This window comes from Rhinolophus ferrumequinum, chromosome 20, assembly GCF_004115265.2.
Source record: "Rhinolophus ferrumequinum isolate MPI-CBG mRhiFer1 chromosome 20, mRhiFer1_v1.p, whole genome shotgun sequence".
In the NCBI taxonomy this organism is placed as follows: Eukaryota; Metazoa; Chordata; class Mammalia; order Chiroptera; family Rhinolophidae; genus Rhinolophus; species Rhinolophus ferrumequinum.
The window spans coordinates 55522351-55538892 of NC_046303.1; the positions used below are offsets into that span (position 1 = coordinate 55522351).

The window sequence follows — 16542 nt, forward strand, 5'->3', positions numbered from 1 at the left end:
GACAGCGAGGCCAAGGTCAAAATGCTGCTTCTCTCACACATTTCAGGCAGACTAACTGATGACATACTTTGTGGGGCAGACCAATGTTTCATGTCAACAAATTCTAGTGAGCTCTCCTATTTCTGCCCAAACTGTGGGAGCCTTTCTGTTACTCTCTGCGTTCATTCAAGAGAAGACTTCACAGATGAGCCCGAGTTTGAGCTAGATCTTCAAGGAGAAGTTAGAGGTCTGTAGGCAGACATGCATTAAAATATGTGCAAAATGAATCTGAAATCATTTTCATTCTTGTGCTTCTCTAAAATTTTGGGGGGGATAACTACCTAAATACCCAGTCAAGCTTCATGTGATATGTTATCTTAAATAATTGACTAGAAACCATTCTGGGTTTCTGAGAATAGCTTCCAAGATCAATTCAAATTTCCAATGTCTGGAAATTGTATTTAGGCAAGGCTGGCTGCTGTCTAAAAGTCCTGTTTTGATATAATACATTTGCAGACACCACCTGGAGAAAGCAACCAAAGTGGGTGTTTTAGTGGTAAGCTGTCAGCTGTCAACATGTCGCTTCTGAATCTACCCTTCATGCTCACAGGGTCATCCTCGCATGGATTCGTGCCATTCCTGGCTCAGGAGGTGGATGGCCTTCCAACTTAAATGCTCCTACTGTTTGACCAGTAGGTGGCAGTTCTGAACAAAGTGTAACCTGTTTGCCAGGGGTCTGAATAAATTCCCTCTTCATCTGTACTACTGTCCAAAACAGACTGTTTTCAGCCCGAGCTCTGAGGCCCAAGCCTGCAGGGCTCACGTGCTAGGAATGGTCAAGAGGAAAGAGAAAGGAACAGGCCCGCCTCTCCACGTACAGACCCCTTGAGGGTTCACTGCTACCACCCACAAGCTCTGGGCCCTGAGTGTCTCCTGGGGAAGACTTACCTCATTGGAATGTGTTCTGTTTTGGTGCTTGGCGCGGTCGGAGGCATTTGAGAAAGCCTTGTTGCAACCTTCGTGCTCACAGACGTACGGTTTCTCTCCAGTGTGAGATCTCAAGTGTGTTTTCAAGTTTTCTAGTCTTGAGTAGGCCTTTGTGCAACCTTCAAACTGAAGACAACAGGTAAATCTGGATTACACCACACAATACAGTTTATGCTGAACACTCCCTCACAGTTGATGGAAGACTGACGTTTTGAGGGTCAGCAGCTTTTCAAAACCAAGAAACGAAAGTTCACTGACCGCTGCCTTTATTGGGATTCGGATGGGGCTCTGTGCAGTCTGAGAGAAAGCATTTTCAGTGCTAGTTAAAGTCCTGGAGGTTTTTTCTTAAGAGACCACTTGATGGGAACAATGGGTTTCATTATCTGCTCATTGATCTCCTGGAATTCCCACTGATTTCAGATTCAGCACAAAGTTCATTAATATGGCTTTGTGTCCACAGAAAGGCCTGGAATTTGATCATGTTTGTAAAGGGCCTTTAAGATGTAAAATACCAAGGCTGAGCAGTGCCCTGTGTGCCTGGTGAGCACCTCAGTGAAAAAAGGCTTAACCTTGTAGGAGTCCCAGCCTGCTTGTGAGTAGTCTATACTGGGCCATGAGGACAGACTAGAAGGCCAAGGAAAAAGTCTAAAGCCATATAGTTAAAAAGCCAACACAAGCTTTTCAGGTCGGAGCTGGCACCTGCCTTTGCCCTCCGAGTGCTCTGACACGAAGGACAGAGCACTGGGGCAGGCGTGGTGGCTGTGTGCCGTGCCATTCCTGGTGCCGTGCCAGCCAAAATGCCCCAGCCGCTGCCTGCCCACTTGCCACTCTGCAGAGCTGTGCTGTCCAAATGGCAGCTGCCAACCACAAGGGACTATTTATATTTATATTTTTAAAAGTTAATAAAATTGTAAAAAATCAGTTCCCTGGTTGCTCCAGCCATGTCTCAAAAGTGCTCAAGTGGTGCCTGAGGCTTGTGGCTGCCATGTCAGACACCTCCAAAGCTCAGCTGTCAGTGTTCTTTCTCCATTTCTTCCTTCCCTTCCATTTCAGAAACCCCTCTCACAGAGCCCAGCATTCATCACAGACGGGCTGCCACCCAGCTGGGCCACTGCTGAGCTGACGTCATCATGTACACCCTTAGGAGCATGACGGAGGGCCCTGGGGCGCACCTGGACCCACAGGTGCGCGGTGACCCCTGAGTGACAGCCCACGCCACAGTGCACTCACAGTGCATTTGTGAGGCTTCTCTCCTGTGTGTCTCCTCATGTGTACCACCAACATGTACTGGGCTTTGAAGGGTTTCTGCTCTCTTGAGCAATCCAGCCACCGGCACACAAATTCCTTCTTCTCTCCATGAATATGGTCATTATTTATATGCTAGGGTTTGGGGGAAAAAACAAAACAAAAACAGAGACATTAAACGAAGGCAACAGAAGGGAATGCAGAAAATGCCTCCACCGTAAGTCCTAAAGCCTCACGATAACTTTACTATATTACAGATCATTTTCTAATGAGTACATTGAAGTAAATGTGCGCTTACTGACTGTATGTGTACTTCGTAATTAACAGGAGTGACACTATTGGGAAGAAGCCTGATGTCCCAGAACAAGGCCTACAAAGGGTATCTGAAGAGCAGAGCTGTGAAACGGGGTTAGCCACACGGCACCCTTTGTGGGCCTCTGTTACTTCTCATCTGCCACGCGGGGAGCAAGGTACTCTCCCGCTCTCACTCACTCTGGGCCTCGGGTTAGAGCCTGGCTCAGACTGCAGAAAAGGAACACATGTGCATGTGTGCGCGTACACACACACACACACACACACACACACACACACACACACAGTTCTGTCATAAGGAGCAAGATAAAACACTTTTCCAAACTATACTTTATTTCCAATTAGTTGGATTTCTTCTTGAATAAGAATCATAGAAAAATGAACTTAGATACTGAGGATGAGGACCAGGTGTTCGTCAACAAAATGCTTTTAGTCTCTCAAGATCTTGGCTGTCTGCATGTACAAAACAAAGAAATGGATTACCTAGTTTCTAAGGTTCTTTCCAGCTCTATAATCCCATTAACTTGGATTTTAAAATGAAAATGAATTTTTCTGAATTCCTTAACAATTCAAAGTTTTAGGATCTTATTTTACAGAGTTGTTTGGACATTCGTCAAGTGCCCTGCAACCAGGAGACATGAGAAAACTACAGTAGAACCAGAGAAAGAGAAGGTTCTTAATTTGAATAAAATTTAAGTCAATTTCAATATAATTGAAATGTCCAGTTATGGATTATTGAGGAAGTTTGTGTCCTAGGTTGGTTTTGTTGACTTTATTCACAGTCACCCCACATTTTCTTTGCCTTAATATAACATTTTTTTCCAACACGTTCTCAAACATACATAGAAATGCATCACTAAAAATACTATGCAATGGGAGAAAGCTCTTCACAGTGGTGACAGAACATTTAATTCCTTTCCTGCCTAGATGCTGACTCCTCCTGAGCGGTGTCTGGGGACAGGGGTGATTCCACCATCACAGCCTGCGCTTCCCACTACTCCACTAGGTGGCTGATTGTGGAGGGAAACTAGGAAGTCTGTCCAGCTGTTTATGGAATTCAAATTGGATCAGGGCAGAGAAAAGCAATGAACTATTCACTTTCCTTGAGCAGCTCCCAGAAACTCTGAGGAACAGAAGAGAGTGGGTGACATATCACAGCGCACAGGAGACAACCAGGTCCTTTCAAAAGCTCTGAAGACGACAAGGAAACCACAGACTCACTCAGGTTCACGACAGAGCAGCAACCCTGTGGCAAACACATGTGGGTTTCCTATAAAAAGCCACTGTCCTCAGTATTAGTGTTGGTTAAAAGTTATGCTGGTGCACATACATATATGAAGAGAACAGATGTGCTGGACAGGGAACGACATGCAATCTTTAAAATTATGCTTTAGGTACATTTTGCAGTTCATTCACCTCACCCAGAATTATCCCAAATGTGTGCTGGTGTCTAGCCTTTAAGCCCACATAATACAGACGGGTTCTATAAATTTTCCTTTCCAGGGAGAAAAATTAACGACCACACAAAACCACTCCATAAAAATTTCTCTTGGTTCAGTTTTTTTCCAAGTTTTTGGAAATAAAGCTCCTTGGATTAGTATCCATAAAAGGAAAAGGAAGGGAGGAGGGAGGAAGGCAGTTAACATTGGAAAACTGAATTAGAATTGGTCTGAGCCGACTGCATGGGGCCTGGACCCACATCTTTAAGTTTCATATTCTCAGCAACTGACAAGTTTCCCTGGTAGTTGGCAGGACCTCAGTAAGTATTTGTTAAATTGATTTGACTCATATAGCAAACTAAACTTTTCCTGGACAGAAGTAATTACACTTGATGCTTTTGCTTATCTTCTTCCAACTTCATTTCACCTAGTACCCATACAATAGAGTTCAATATGAGATATTACTTTAAAATAACATACTATCAAGAATTCAAAATAATTTGAAAGGTATCCACATATGAAGCTTATCTTGCTAAGTGGAATACAGGCAATGCACGGTGATCAGAACACTGCACTCGCCTCTCACACATTCGCTCGTTTGCGCTGAGTGCCACTCCACATCAGGCCCGGGCGGTGCTGGGGCATCACAGACATCATTCCTGCCCCAAGGATATTACTGTCTACTGGAGCAAACAGATAATGACCTAAGTTACTCTACAATTATAGTTGTGACCAGTGTTCTGAAAGGAAATAAGGTTTTATACAAACAGTTAACAAGGCATCCCAAATCCCTGTGGAGCGTTAGGGTCAGCTTCTCCAATCAAGCAGCATTTCAAGTCAGACCGGAAGGGTGAGTGGAGACCTGCCAGGAGTGCAGATAAGGGTGGGATTGGGGAAAAGGGGCACCAGTGCAGAAAGATGGCAGAAGCACCTGCAGCAGCACAGAACTTGGTGCCTTTCAGGAGCAGGGAAGCGCATGCACGGCAGAAGAAGGGGCCTGGCCACACAGGAGGCTGCAGCACTGTCCCGGTCGGGGCGGTACGAGCCATGGTTTCAGGGCCCGGGGGATGCCCCGGAGGGGGCCAAGCTGGGCCCACCTGAAAGGCAGCGTGCTTGGGTCAGGTGTCCAGCAGCGAGACTATGGGCTGTACCACTGGAGAGAACTCACATACTCCCCACCAGGAAGCCAGCACTGGGACGCCAGCCCTGAGGAGAAGGGCATCAAGATTAACTGGTATTACTTGGGGGATCCGGGGTAACCAGCAGGGGAGGCACCAAAGTGGCCACTGAAGTAAGAGACTCGTCTGTTCTTCTCCCCAACACGTTAGAGGAGCTGTACTATTGGAGGAGAGAGAAGAGGTCTCCTTGTTCAGGTGGGTGGGGGTCAGCGCAGGAGCAAACATCCCTCAGCCACCTGGGCACATGCCTGTCAGGACAGGGAGGGAAGGCACTGAAGTGGACATGAGGTTGGAGCGTTAGACCAGAGGACTTAGTAACCACGAGGCACGGGGGCACAGAAGCTGCCTATAAGGGCGATGGGATCTGCTGACATGCTGAGGCAGTGTCTGAAGATCCCAGTGGTGGGAATCCCATGCCGGTGCTGTCTCCATGGCGAGGATGGGAGGGCCTGTGCCGAGTGGGGACAAGAGCACCCCTTCAGAAGGCCCGTGTCTCTGGGACGTTCTCTTTCTGCCCCGTACAGCAGCCACGCGCTCCATCTAACATGCTTTGAAACTGCTCGAGTGCCAACTTGGAGGGAGACTACAGTCCTTTTTCTTTCTTTTTTCTTTTTTCATTATTAGTTTCAGGTGTACAAAACAATGTACTAGTTAGACATTTACAACCCTCACAAAGTGATAACCCTCCTGCCCCAATCTGCTACCCCTCTGACATCACACACAGCCGTTACATTTCCACTGACTCTTAATTCTTATGCTGTACTCCACTTCTTGTGAATACACACACACACACACACACACACACACACACACACACATATTTTAAAATTATAGTTCACATTCATTATTATTCAGCTTCCACTTCAGGTGTACAGCTCAGTGATCAGGCATCTACATCATCCCTGAAGTGGTCTCCCTAATAAGACAAATGTCCATCGGATACCCTACAAAATCTTCATAACATTATCAATTATTCCTTTTTCTTGAAACGAGATTCTATGACCTCGACCAGCAGGGACCAGGTCCATCTTCCTTTACCATCCAAACGCTGAGCATAGGACATAATCAGTGAACATAAAGAAACACAGAGATAAATGTCTAACCAATATGCTATACACCTGAAATTAATATAATACTGAATGTCAACTGTAATTGAAAAATATTAAAATTTAAAAAAGGACATTAGAGAAAAACTCAGAAAATATGTTTCAAGGAGGGACTTTAATAACAATGTATCAGTCAATATTGGTTCATTAATTTTAACAAGTGTATCATACTAATATAAAATGTTAAAAATAGGGGAAAATGCTGTTTACAACATTACATTTTTCTTATTCCTTAAAAAAAATAAACATCTTTCTGTCTACTTAGGTTGTTCAAATGCATTTTAAGCTTATTTCCTAGAGCTGGATTTCAAGCAAAAATTAAAATTCTAAGAAGTAATAGACTTTATATGTCCATGTGTCCTAAGTATTTACTTTTCTCTGCAAAGCAGCTTTGGCCTCTGCAGCAAGGGCTCCTGAGGGCTCATCTCAGGGCAGATCTTATGTGACATGGGAAGAGCATGGTGGGTGGCAGAAGACATATCCAGACCAATTCCTGATGACACTTCAGTTCACCTATTTGGGCCTTTATTTTCTCATCTGTAAAATTAGGATGATGAATTAGATAAGGTGTCAGCAAACTTTTTCTGTAAGAAGTCAGACAGTAAATATTTTAGGTTTTTTGGGCCAAAAGGTGTCTGTTGCAGCTTCTTACCTCTGCTGCTGTTTCAAGAGAGCAGCCATAGATAGCACCTAAATGATGGGCCAGCTGTTTATCTATGGACACTGAAAGCTTCTCGCGTCATGAAATACTCTTAAAACCAAACTTTTTTTCAGTTATTTAAAACTGTAAAAATCATTCTTAGCTAATGGGCCATGCCAACCCAACCAGTGGGCTGGTGGACCATGCGCTCGCTCACCCTCAACTAGATGACTCCAGAGTTTCCTTTGGGGGCTCGCAGAGCTCATGACTTTCTCAGTCAGGCTGGCTCTCCAGCCTGAGGAAGTAACATTAGAAGGAGATCTGTTTCAGCACCAGAAAAAGGAAAAGATGGATCCTGGGCTCAAACAAGTGGAAGGCATTAGTCCAGACAGACCTGCCCCTCTGCTCAAGCGCCTAGGACTGGGTGGAAAAGCGTCCATTCTCTGGTCGCCCAAATCCCAGGTAGCTAAGACCAATACACAGTAGGTTGTTAACATTCAGCAGAGTGATCCCCTATGAGGCCGGTCTGAAAGTCAGTGGGAATGTGTTTATTTGTGGTTTCACTGAAAATGTGACTTCCTAGCAGGGAAAACGTTAATCAAATATATAAATAATTTAATTGGAGGGAAAACAATGCATGATTAAATTCCTAACTAATCCAACACAAAGACATGCAATTTGCCAGAGGCCCAAGCTCCAGAAAGAGATAGATGGTGTAAATTACGGTGCTGTGTGCCAACCCTCTCAGCGGGGCCGCTCTGCACTCTCCCTGCCTGTAAACAGGACAGGGATGCCAGGACAAGGCGATTCCTTGGGAAAGCTGAGTCCCACCACTGAACTTCCAGGTGGACCCATTTCTTCAGTTTTCCAACTGGGATTGTAAACTTTTGCCCTAGGAAACCGACAGATGATGAAACAAAATATCCCCGGAGCCCACAGCAAGCCAACAAAATTATTTCACAACTGTGATCATGTCTATAGCAAGATGAGCCCAGACCCAGTACTCCTGACTCTCCCACGCCCATGGAGCTGCGGGAGCACAGAGGAAGGTGGGAGAAATCGCTCAGCTGGCAATCGAGGATGTGAAAGGTGCTTCTTTCTTTGAAGGGTTCTCTCTGGGCAGCTCAGCACTCGGCAACCACAGAGGCTGAAGTGCGCAGGAAGAAACACCCGAAGGAAAATGGACAGTGAACCCTTTCTTTTACGAGTAGCAAAACAGAAGCCCGCAATCGACTTCACTGAGCTCTTCAGGGTCCTTTCTTCTTGCTTTGTTATTTCACTGTGAGCTCAGAACTGGCGGTTTTCCTTTAGTCTGAATCCTAACCCTTCAGATGAAATGCACCTGTGCAGCTCATGGATCCAGAATGTTCCAGCTCTTCAAATACAGCTGCTGTCCATGCAGTTCGCGAACCTTGGCAGCACCCTTCTGCTGTCTTCTGTCTCCCTCTCCTTCAGCCAGATTCCCCACTTGATTCGCACTCAGACAGCAGTTTTCTAGATGGTTTTCTAGCATCCCCCATCCTAGGCAGCCTTCTCAGAGGGAAAGCGACAGCATGGATCAAAGGTGCGGTGGAAGAGCTGCACGTCCCCATTCAACCTCTGCGAGGCGACACACTAATCAACACTAATGCCTCGCTGTTTCAAGTGTTTCACTCTCTAACTTACCCAGCTCCTTAACATCAAGAAGGTAAATTCCTCCTGCTGTTGTAATGAAAATATTACTGTTGAGTACACCCAGAAACAGCGAGGGCAGGAAACGCACACTTTCGATTTCCTAATGGTTCCCAGCTCATGTACCTTACACACCAATCTTTCTACCTGTCTCTACAGTTTCTCAAATAACACAGAACTTTTCACCAATTTAAGGTTTCTACAAGTATGTTGGCAAAATTTCCACAGTACAAAGTACATGTAAAAGCAAAGAGAATAAATCATGCTCAAGTAAGTCCTCTCTCCATATAACAAATACCCAAGTACACGCACACTCACACACTCACTCCTGTGTTAACCACACACACTCCGTGTTCCTACACACAGGATTATCGCTAATGGAAAAGAAAATGAAAACTTGGAGAGTAGTGTATTTCATATATGAACACCCAAGACAATGGACTGCATTATGGGCTTGTAGGTGGCTGGGTTTGCTGAAGCTCAGAGATGATCGCTGGACCCTCAGTTTTATTTCTGATTCATCCCTTTGTTACATTTCTCTGTATTGTGACCCACTAGCATGCCCCTATTTGATGCCATGATTTCATTTTAAAAGGAACTAAAACTGACATATTTCCTTCTGAGAATATCAAAATGGAAACATCTACTGCTTTCTAAATCTTTTCACATTGCTACCAGGTTAGCTCATAAAAGAAGCTGAGTTAATATGTTTAACAAAATTCAGTAATTTGAAACTTCTAAGGATTTACTGAGGAGTACCTTAAGAAAGACCTCTATTTTGGCGTAGAATGGGATATGAACAAGTAAACAATTTTAAGAAAGCTCAGTTTTCAACTTGATTCCAGACCCTACAAATCTATTACTATCTCTTTATTTAGTAGTCCAGAGACATTTCTGAAAAGGAAAAATAATTCCAATCAATTAAAATTTAATTTATATTAAAACTGATTTGAGAGAGACTGAAATGCTTGCCTAAAAGAAAACTCTCTACAAGAATCTCTCAAAACTTTTCATCTGAAATGAGGCATATACCTTCTTGCTTTATGTATCATTTGATACATGTACCATTTTTGAAAAGTTTTACAACTGTCATGCCACAGAATCTACTAGGGACAGGTGTGATTGGATTCCTAAAGGCTTCACCGGGCAGAAACAGAAAAAAGCAGGAATCGCAGACTATCAGGGTTGAAACAGGCCCTTTATCTCAATATGCACTTTAATTTTAGATAAATAAAATAATTTAAATGGTTTTAGTGGCACCCATCAATCTTCCTAATAGGGTGTTTAAAAGGCTGTAACAGCTTGCTGTGGGAGGGATCTCTACGCAGACATCACAAAATAACTGTTTCAATTCACACTAATAAAAATATCCAAGTATCTCTCACTTTTCTGATACAACTATCAAATTATACAGAAAAACATCAAAAGCACTCAAGACTTTGGGTACAAAACTGCATTCTCTTCATAAAAATAAAACATTTTCCTATTTCTAACTCGTGAATATTAAGAATTGGGGTGAGATAGAAATATTCTTCTTGGTTAGGGAGGACACAAATAAATGGAGTCTCTCTAACAGTTATTTAAATCCTGTTTCCAGGTACAAATCTGTAATAAATTATTTCCTTTTATGTGTAAGAAAGGCAAAGTTCTTTAAGAAGGTAAATGTTTTGCCTGGAGAAAGGGCTTCAGTGTTAGATGCAGAGAATTACCTAACTTAAAATACCTCCCTCACCCTCACCCTACCAAGGTCAGCTGCACACAGAGGCTTCACCGCGACGGAACTCCTATCGTGCACATTTAAAAACAAGTGTACCAAAAGGACTGATATACTGACACGTGCTAAGACACTCATGAACCTTGACAATATCACACTAAGTGACAGAAGCCAGTCACAATAGGACAAATAGTGTATGATTCCATTTATATGAATGTCCAGAATAGGCAAATCCATAAAGCAAGAAAGTAGACTGGTGACTGGCAATGAATGGCCAAGGAGAGACTGGGAGATGGGGTTTCCTTTTGGGGTGATGAAAATGTTATAAAATAAATTGGGGTGATGGTGGCATAACTGTGAATAAATCAAAACATACTGAATTGCTGTGTACTTTCAATGGGTGAATCACATGGTCCAGGAAACTAGATCTCAATAAAGATGTCACCCTTCCACCCCTCCAAAAAAGGGAAACCAAGAAAGTGCACTTGGTGATGGGCTCTGGTAGGAGAGGAGATTGGAGTCAAAATGTGAGGGAGGGCCAGCCAGGTTACATCTATTGTTCCCCAGGACTGCTGCTGTCCTTCACACAGACTAGGGGTCGGGCCCAGAAAATGATTTTCCACGGGAGCAAAGGCTGCATCTTTATCATAGCTTCTATTCACACATGCACATGCACAACACACACACCTGCACGCATGCACATGCACACAGACACACATGCATACACATGCACACACGTGCATGCACAACATACACATGCATATATACACATGCACACGCAGACACACACACAGACATGCACGCACACAGACACATGCATACATATGCACGCGTACACACATGCACACGCACACATACATACATGTATACACACATACACATAAATACACATACTATCCACAGACAGAGTGAAAGTGGAACATTTGTGACAGTATTTCCTGGTGGATTTCATACTGACTCAGAGTTAACAACCTAAGAACTTCACATAAATGATAACTTCTCTGTATATTCCTTCCTCATGTTACAGGTTGTAGAGATGAGAAGAAAGATGGAGAAAACTGAACTTTGTACAGAGTTGGAAACAACACAAAAACTAAAACATCAAACACTAATATTAGTTCAAATAAATTAATGGAAAAATAGCACATGATTTGGAAAAATTGGTTTTCTAAGGTATGATACATTCTACAATTCAGTAAAAACTCATGGGAAATTCAAGCACAGCTAATTCAGAATCTCTATAGTTTTGCTTTGGTTGTTACCTTGAATTACAAAATAACTAGATGTAAATCTCATATAATTAGATATAATTTATTTAAGCTGAGAAGTGCATGTGTTACTGGTTCAAATTCATGTACATAAAAATAACAGAATATTGACTTAATAGTAAGATGACCTAAAACTTAAGAAAACTTTAGCTTTTGAAAATAATTTTTAAAAAGCCCAATATAAATATTAATAATATCAATGAATGTTATTTACATTACTTAGGTAAAAAGAAGACATCCTCATTCTTAAAGGTGGGTCTGTAATTCCTTGGAAAAACTGTAAAACTGCTCTTTCTCTTACAGTTTTATTCTTGGAATTCTAACTTTACTAAAACATAATGTAACTCTTCTCTTTTAAAAAAGTTCTCTTACAGTTTAGTAAGGTGACTTTTGTTAAAGAACTTCTCAGAATTTCTTTCTGAAAAGGCCAGTATTTAAATCCCATAGAGATTTTAAATGTAGCTGCAAAATGGTTTCATCACACCCTCCAAAGCATTTTAAGACTGTTTACATTGTTTCTACAAGTAACTGGGCATATTTAATTTTTTATCTTATTCTTTTCTTTTTATCTTATTCTTGTATCTTATTCTTTATCTAATACCAACTTTTCTTTTAGCCAAAATGACAATAAAAACACAGGGAAGCTTCTAAAGCAAATTGATTGGGGGCTTGCTTACCAAAAAGAAAACTACAAAGAGTTTAAACAAGTAAGAATTTATTAGTTTCAATTCTAAAATAAGAATACCAAATTCAGACAGGCAAGATAATTTTAATTGTGTAATCATGGAATGCAATAAATTAGAAAACCAGTTTTCAAAAAGACATTTTCTATTTCACTTCTGCAGTGAACAAACCCACCAAGCACAGCAAGTGCCAGCTCTGTGATGGGAGCTCCAGCTCCGAAGGAGAGGCAGTTAAAGCCCCACATTCCTGTCCCTCACCAGGCTCCCAGACTGAGAAGGGCAAGGCCAGAAGGTCCATGAAAAGTCGCCATAAAAAGCACCCTCTCCCAGGAGCACGTGAATTGGTCACTCAGATGTACAGATCATTTCTATGAATCCAGTATACCTGGACAGCACTGCCATCCAAAGCAGTGGCACCTGTCACCAAATCAAAGATTTCAGAAGCCAAATAGTGTCTCAGGGCATGACTACGCTACCACCTTGTGGGTTTGGATTTTGGCCATGAAGAGAAAGGAGGGTTATGGGTAGTTCCTCTGGATAATAATAATTCCAATTAGTGTCTACATAACAGGCATGCTCTTCAATTTACCGTCAAAATAATTCTTTCTTTTGGTGTAGAACTTGAAAGGTGGGTTGGACAGGTACAATACGATAATTTTAACAACATCCCTTAACTTTTAATTCACTGCCAGTATAGAAGCAACCATGCACCCTCCGCATCACTGCATTCTGATTCTGAACATTATAACAAATCACTCTTACACTTGCATGTTGTTTTACAAGTTTTGATATCATAATTTTGATAACTAAAATATTTGTTAAAATAATAGCAAACAGAATAAAGTGTATTTGGATTTCAAATGACAATCTATTTTTAAGTTTTCCGGAAAAGTCAACTGTTTTAATGGAATCTTTTGAAGATAAGGGATAGAAAAGTTATTGTGGTGCCAGGCCAGGCCCAACCCTGGCCATGACTCTCCCCAAAGGTCTTCTGCAAACCACATTGTGAAAGGAGGATCCTGCATGAGAAACGCTGTCTTCTGCAGCAGTCAAAACGAGGCTAGGTATGTGTCCACACGCAAAGGGGGTGGGAACCACTGATGATGGAAACACAGGCAAATCTCAAGAACTACTGGAAGAAAAGGAGGCGGGCAAGCAGGCAAAATTATCCATCTGGGAATCTGCCCGCAGTCCCAGTGAGCTGACTCACTCATTCAGCATTCACTCAGCGCTCATGTATGACATGATAGTGCTAAACACTGAAGAGCCCAGACTGAGTAAGATGTATCCAGTGGATCTCATTCCAAATCAGGTTGTTGGAATGCAGAAAGGAACACTGTTTAAAAATTAGCTTTCACATCTTGGATACCTTTGTAATTAAAAAGTAAGCTACTCAAAAGAATGCAGGAGTCTCTTCCTCCCTTCATGTCCCCACAGCGTAGAAAACTAGCAGGCCCACTGTCCAGGGCTTTTTCAGAATTTGTCTTACCAAAACAAGATGGAAAGGAAGCCCTGGCACATCTCTGCTTTAGCAAGCTTTTCAACATGTAGAATGAACTCTATCATTTTTTGATCAATTCTTACCTTATTCACATGCTACCCTCCCCTTTCTAAACACTGTAATCTCATACTGCTGGTACATACTCGTATATGGAAATAAAACTTCCGATATGACGTAGGCATACACCAACATCTCCCTACCTCTAGTTTTCTTTATGTTAATAGAAGGCACAGACTTTACGGAATGAACACTGGCCCAGACATCAGAATATAGAATTCATTCATTTGTTTACTATGGGCAAAACAAAAATGAGTAAGACATGAGCACTGTGCCAGAGAAGATGATATTCAAAATGGGGAAACAAGTGGTTACAATTAAATGGATAGATACTAATAAAAGAGTGAAGTCAGGGAAGCCTTGGTGAGCAGTTAAAGGAGCTGAATCCAGAGGAAGAGAGGGAGCCAGACACAGAGAGAAGTGTACCTAGAGGCAGGGACTAGAGCTACAGAGGTCAGGGTCAAGAAAGCAAGATGTATGGGCAGTTAACACCAAGTACGGGTGCAGGGCACGTCCACACACCTGCTGGGAGCGGTGAGGGAGCTGTGCAGGAGGGTGAGGGCTCCAGTGACGGCTGAATAAAACCTTGAGGGGCACTGAATGTCCTAAGGTACCCATACCCCAGGCAACAAAGAAAAGGTTTAAGCGGGACATTGATCAGGTTTGTGATGGTAAAAGGTACCCTGAGTAGACCCAGAGGCACTGGGCAGCGAACCCTTTGAAGAGGCGGCTGTGATTGTCCAAGGAGAGCTGTGGCCTTGGCCTGAGGCTGTAGCCACGAGGATGGAGAGAAGGGATGAGATTTGAGAAACATTTTGGAATAATTTATGGATGTAAATTAAAGAGAGGAGAAATAAGTGATACTGAAGCTTCTAGCTTGAAAGTTTCTGAAACAATAATGGCACTGGAGGTCAAACAGATTTGGGATAGTTTATGTTTCAGTTTGGGACATGACATTGGAAGTGCCTCTAGGGCATGTCCATACAGAGAGCGTGGAGACAAGTCTGCACACGAAGACTGAAGGATCTAAGAAAGAACACAGCTGAGAAAAGGAGGAAAGCCTCCTCCTTACCCCATGTTATCTTTGGTGATCTCAGTAACAAAATTTTAAGGATTTCATAAAGCCCCATTTGAAAACCCCTAAGCTATGGAGATTTTACAGAGGATGAAGAAGGACAGCAATCGGGAATGGTGGGAGATGACAGGAAGTAAAAGGAGGAACAAAGGCAGGGACTGGGGCACATCGGTCATGTTGGGTGTACTTGGAGGACACCTGGACAGAATGTCAACAGAAGGGATTAAGTCAGGAAAGTCCTCTGCCAGTGATAGCTGCTCAGTTCCGGTAGGTTTTAGGGGATCAGACAGGAAAAAGAGAAAATGTCTAGTAACATGGTGAAGGATGTGAGCATAAGAAGGGAAATGGGCCCATTTATAATTCCCATGCTGGGAGGGGCTAATGAACAGTTGACAAAAAATCAGTAGTCACCGTTTTTAAGGTGTTTGCTGTTTGAACCCTCTTTGTTTCCCTCAAGTTGTCCGTAAAATTCAGTTCTGTTACCAGCCTTTCATCGAGGAGAGTTGCAGAGCTGGAGAAGACTGATGCCTGCATTTCTTGGTCTGCGTGGCAGAGTGGAGGAAAGGGACTGAGCGCCCAGTCAGTCCCTGATGGAATATGAGGGGACAAGGACCAGAGGCCCGGGGGTGCGGGTGGGGACATCTGAATTCCCACAGAACACAGGATGAAGAGCAGACCAGCGCCTTAAAGGAAAGTGCCATTCCAGAGGCTGGACAACTGGGCATGCAGCTAGACACCTGCATGACATCCGGGACGGGGTCACTAAGCCAAACTTATTTTGCCTCCTCCAAGTCCTTCTTCAAATGTGGCCTCCTTCTAGGACAACCTCCTCGTCCTTAACGCCATCCCCCTTACCCTGCTGCTCCATTTCCCCCATGGCTCTTATCACCTCTAATATGTGATAATTCACGTACAGAGACTGATCATGACTTGTGGTCTGCCCTCTCACAAGAACATGAATTCCACACAAACAGGGAATTTTACCGATTTGGTTCAATGATACATCAAAGTGCCTGAAACAATATCCAGTGTAATAGATGCTCAGTAAATATGTTGGAGGAATCTGGTACTGGAAACACCACTCAGTGCTGATGTGGTCCTAGCCTCCACATACTCCCGATCTGCCGCCTGCCTTAGGTTTCTGCTTTGAAAAGCAGATGCCACAGTAAGACTGCAATTTCCTGGGATCCCTCCATTCCCAACAACTGGATAAACCTCAGCATCACACAGGCCTTGGGGGTCAAGCCAGGAGAGCTGCCCTCTTATATTTCAATTGGAGATGGAGGTTCTAAGCTAGTTATAGCAAAACTCAGAGTTAGCCGGTTCCTATTTGTGACTCATGAAAAGGAATTGTAAAATTTATTTTTGCCCACCATGACAACGCAGAGTTGACATGAACTTTGGGGTAAGCATTCTGGCAGTTACGTGGGGACCCTAACTTTCATGTTCCATTGACTGGAGAAAGCAAGTAATCTTATGTGTTACTATAAGTTTCTCCTGAAATAATTCAATAAGCTTCAGATAAAGGAGGAAAAAAAGGCCAAGTTACCCTTGTGATTAAGCTACACTCTGTCTCACTGGAATTGTGCCCCATGGCTACTGTTTTTGTCAATAGTTTATACAGATTTCTTCCCAATGCAAGGCTGTTACGTAACAAGACTGAAGGGCATATTTCCTCTTTAATCTG

At 43.0% G+C, this 16542-nt stretch overlaps 1 protein-coding gene across 2 annotated transcripts in view; it reads right to left on the reverse strand.

The window, feature by feature from the left end:
* Positions 1-16542, reverse strand: part of GLI3 (GLI family zinc finger 3) — a 274513-nt gene that overhangs the window by 15699 nt on the left and 242272 nt on the right. For both annotated transcript variants that reach the window (XM_033088582.1, XM_033088584.1), the window contains 2 exons: positions 2197-2346; positions 928-1092 (listed from right to left, as the gene is read on the reverse strand). In XM_033088582.1, coding sequence (XP_032944473.1) covers positions 928-1092; positions 2197-2346 — 315 coding nt within the window. The remainder of the gene's footprint in view (positions 1-927; positions 1093-2196; positions 2347-16542) is intronic.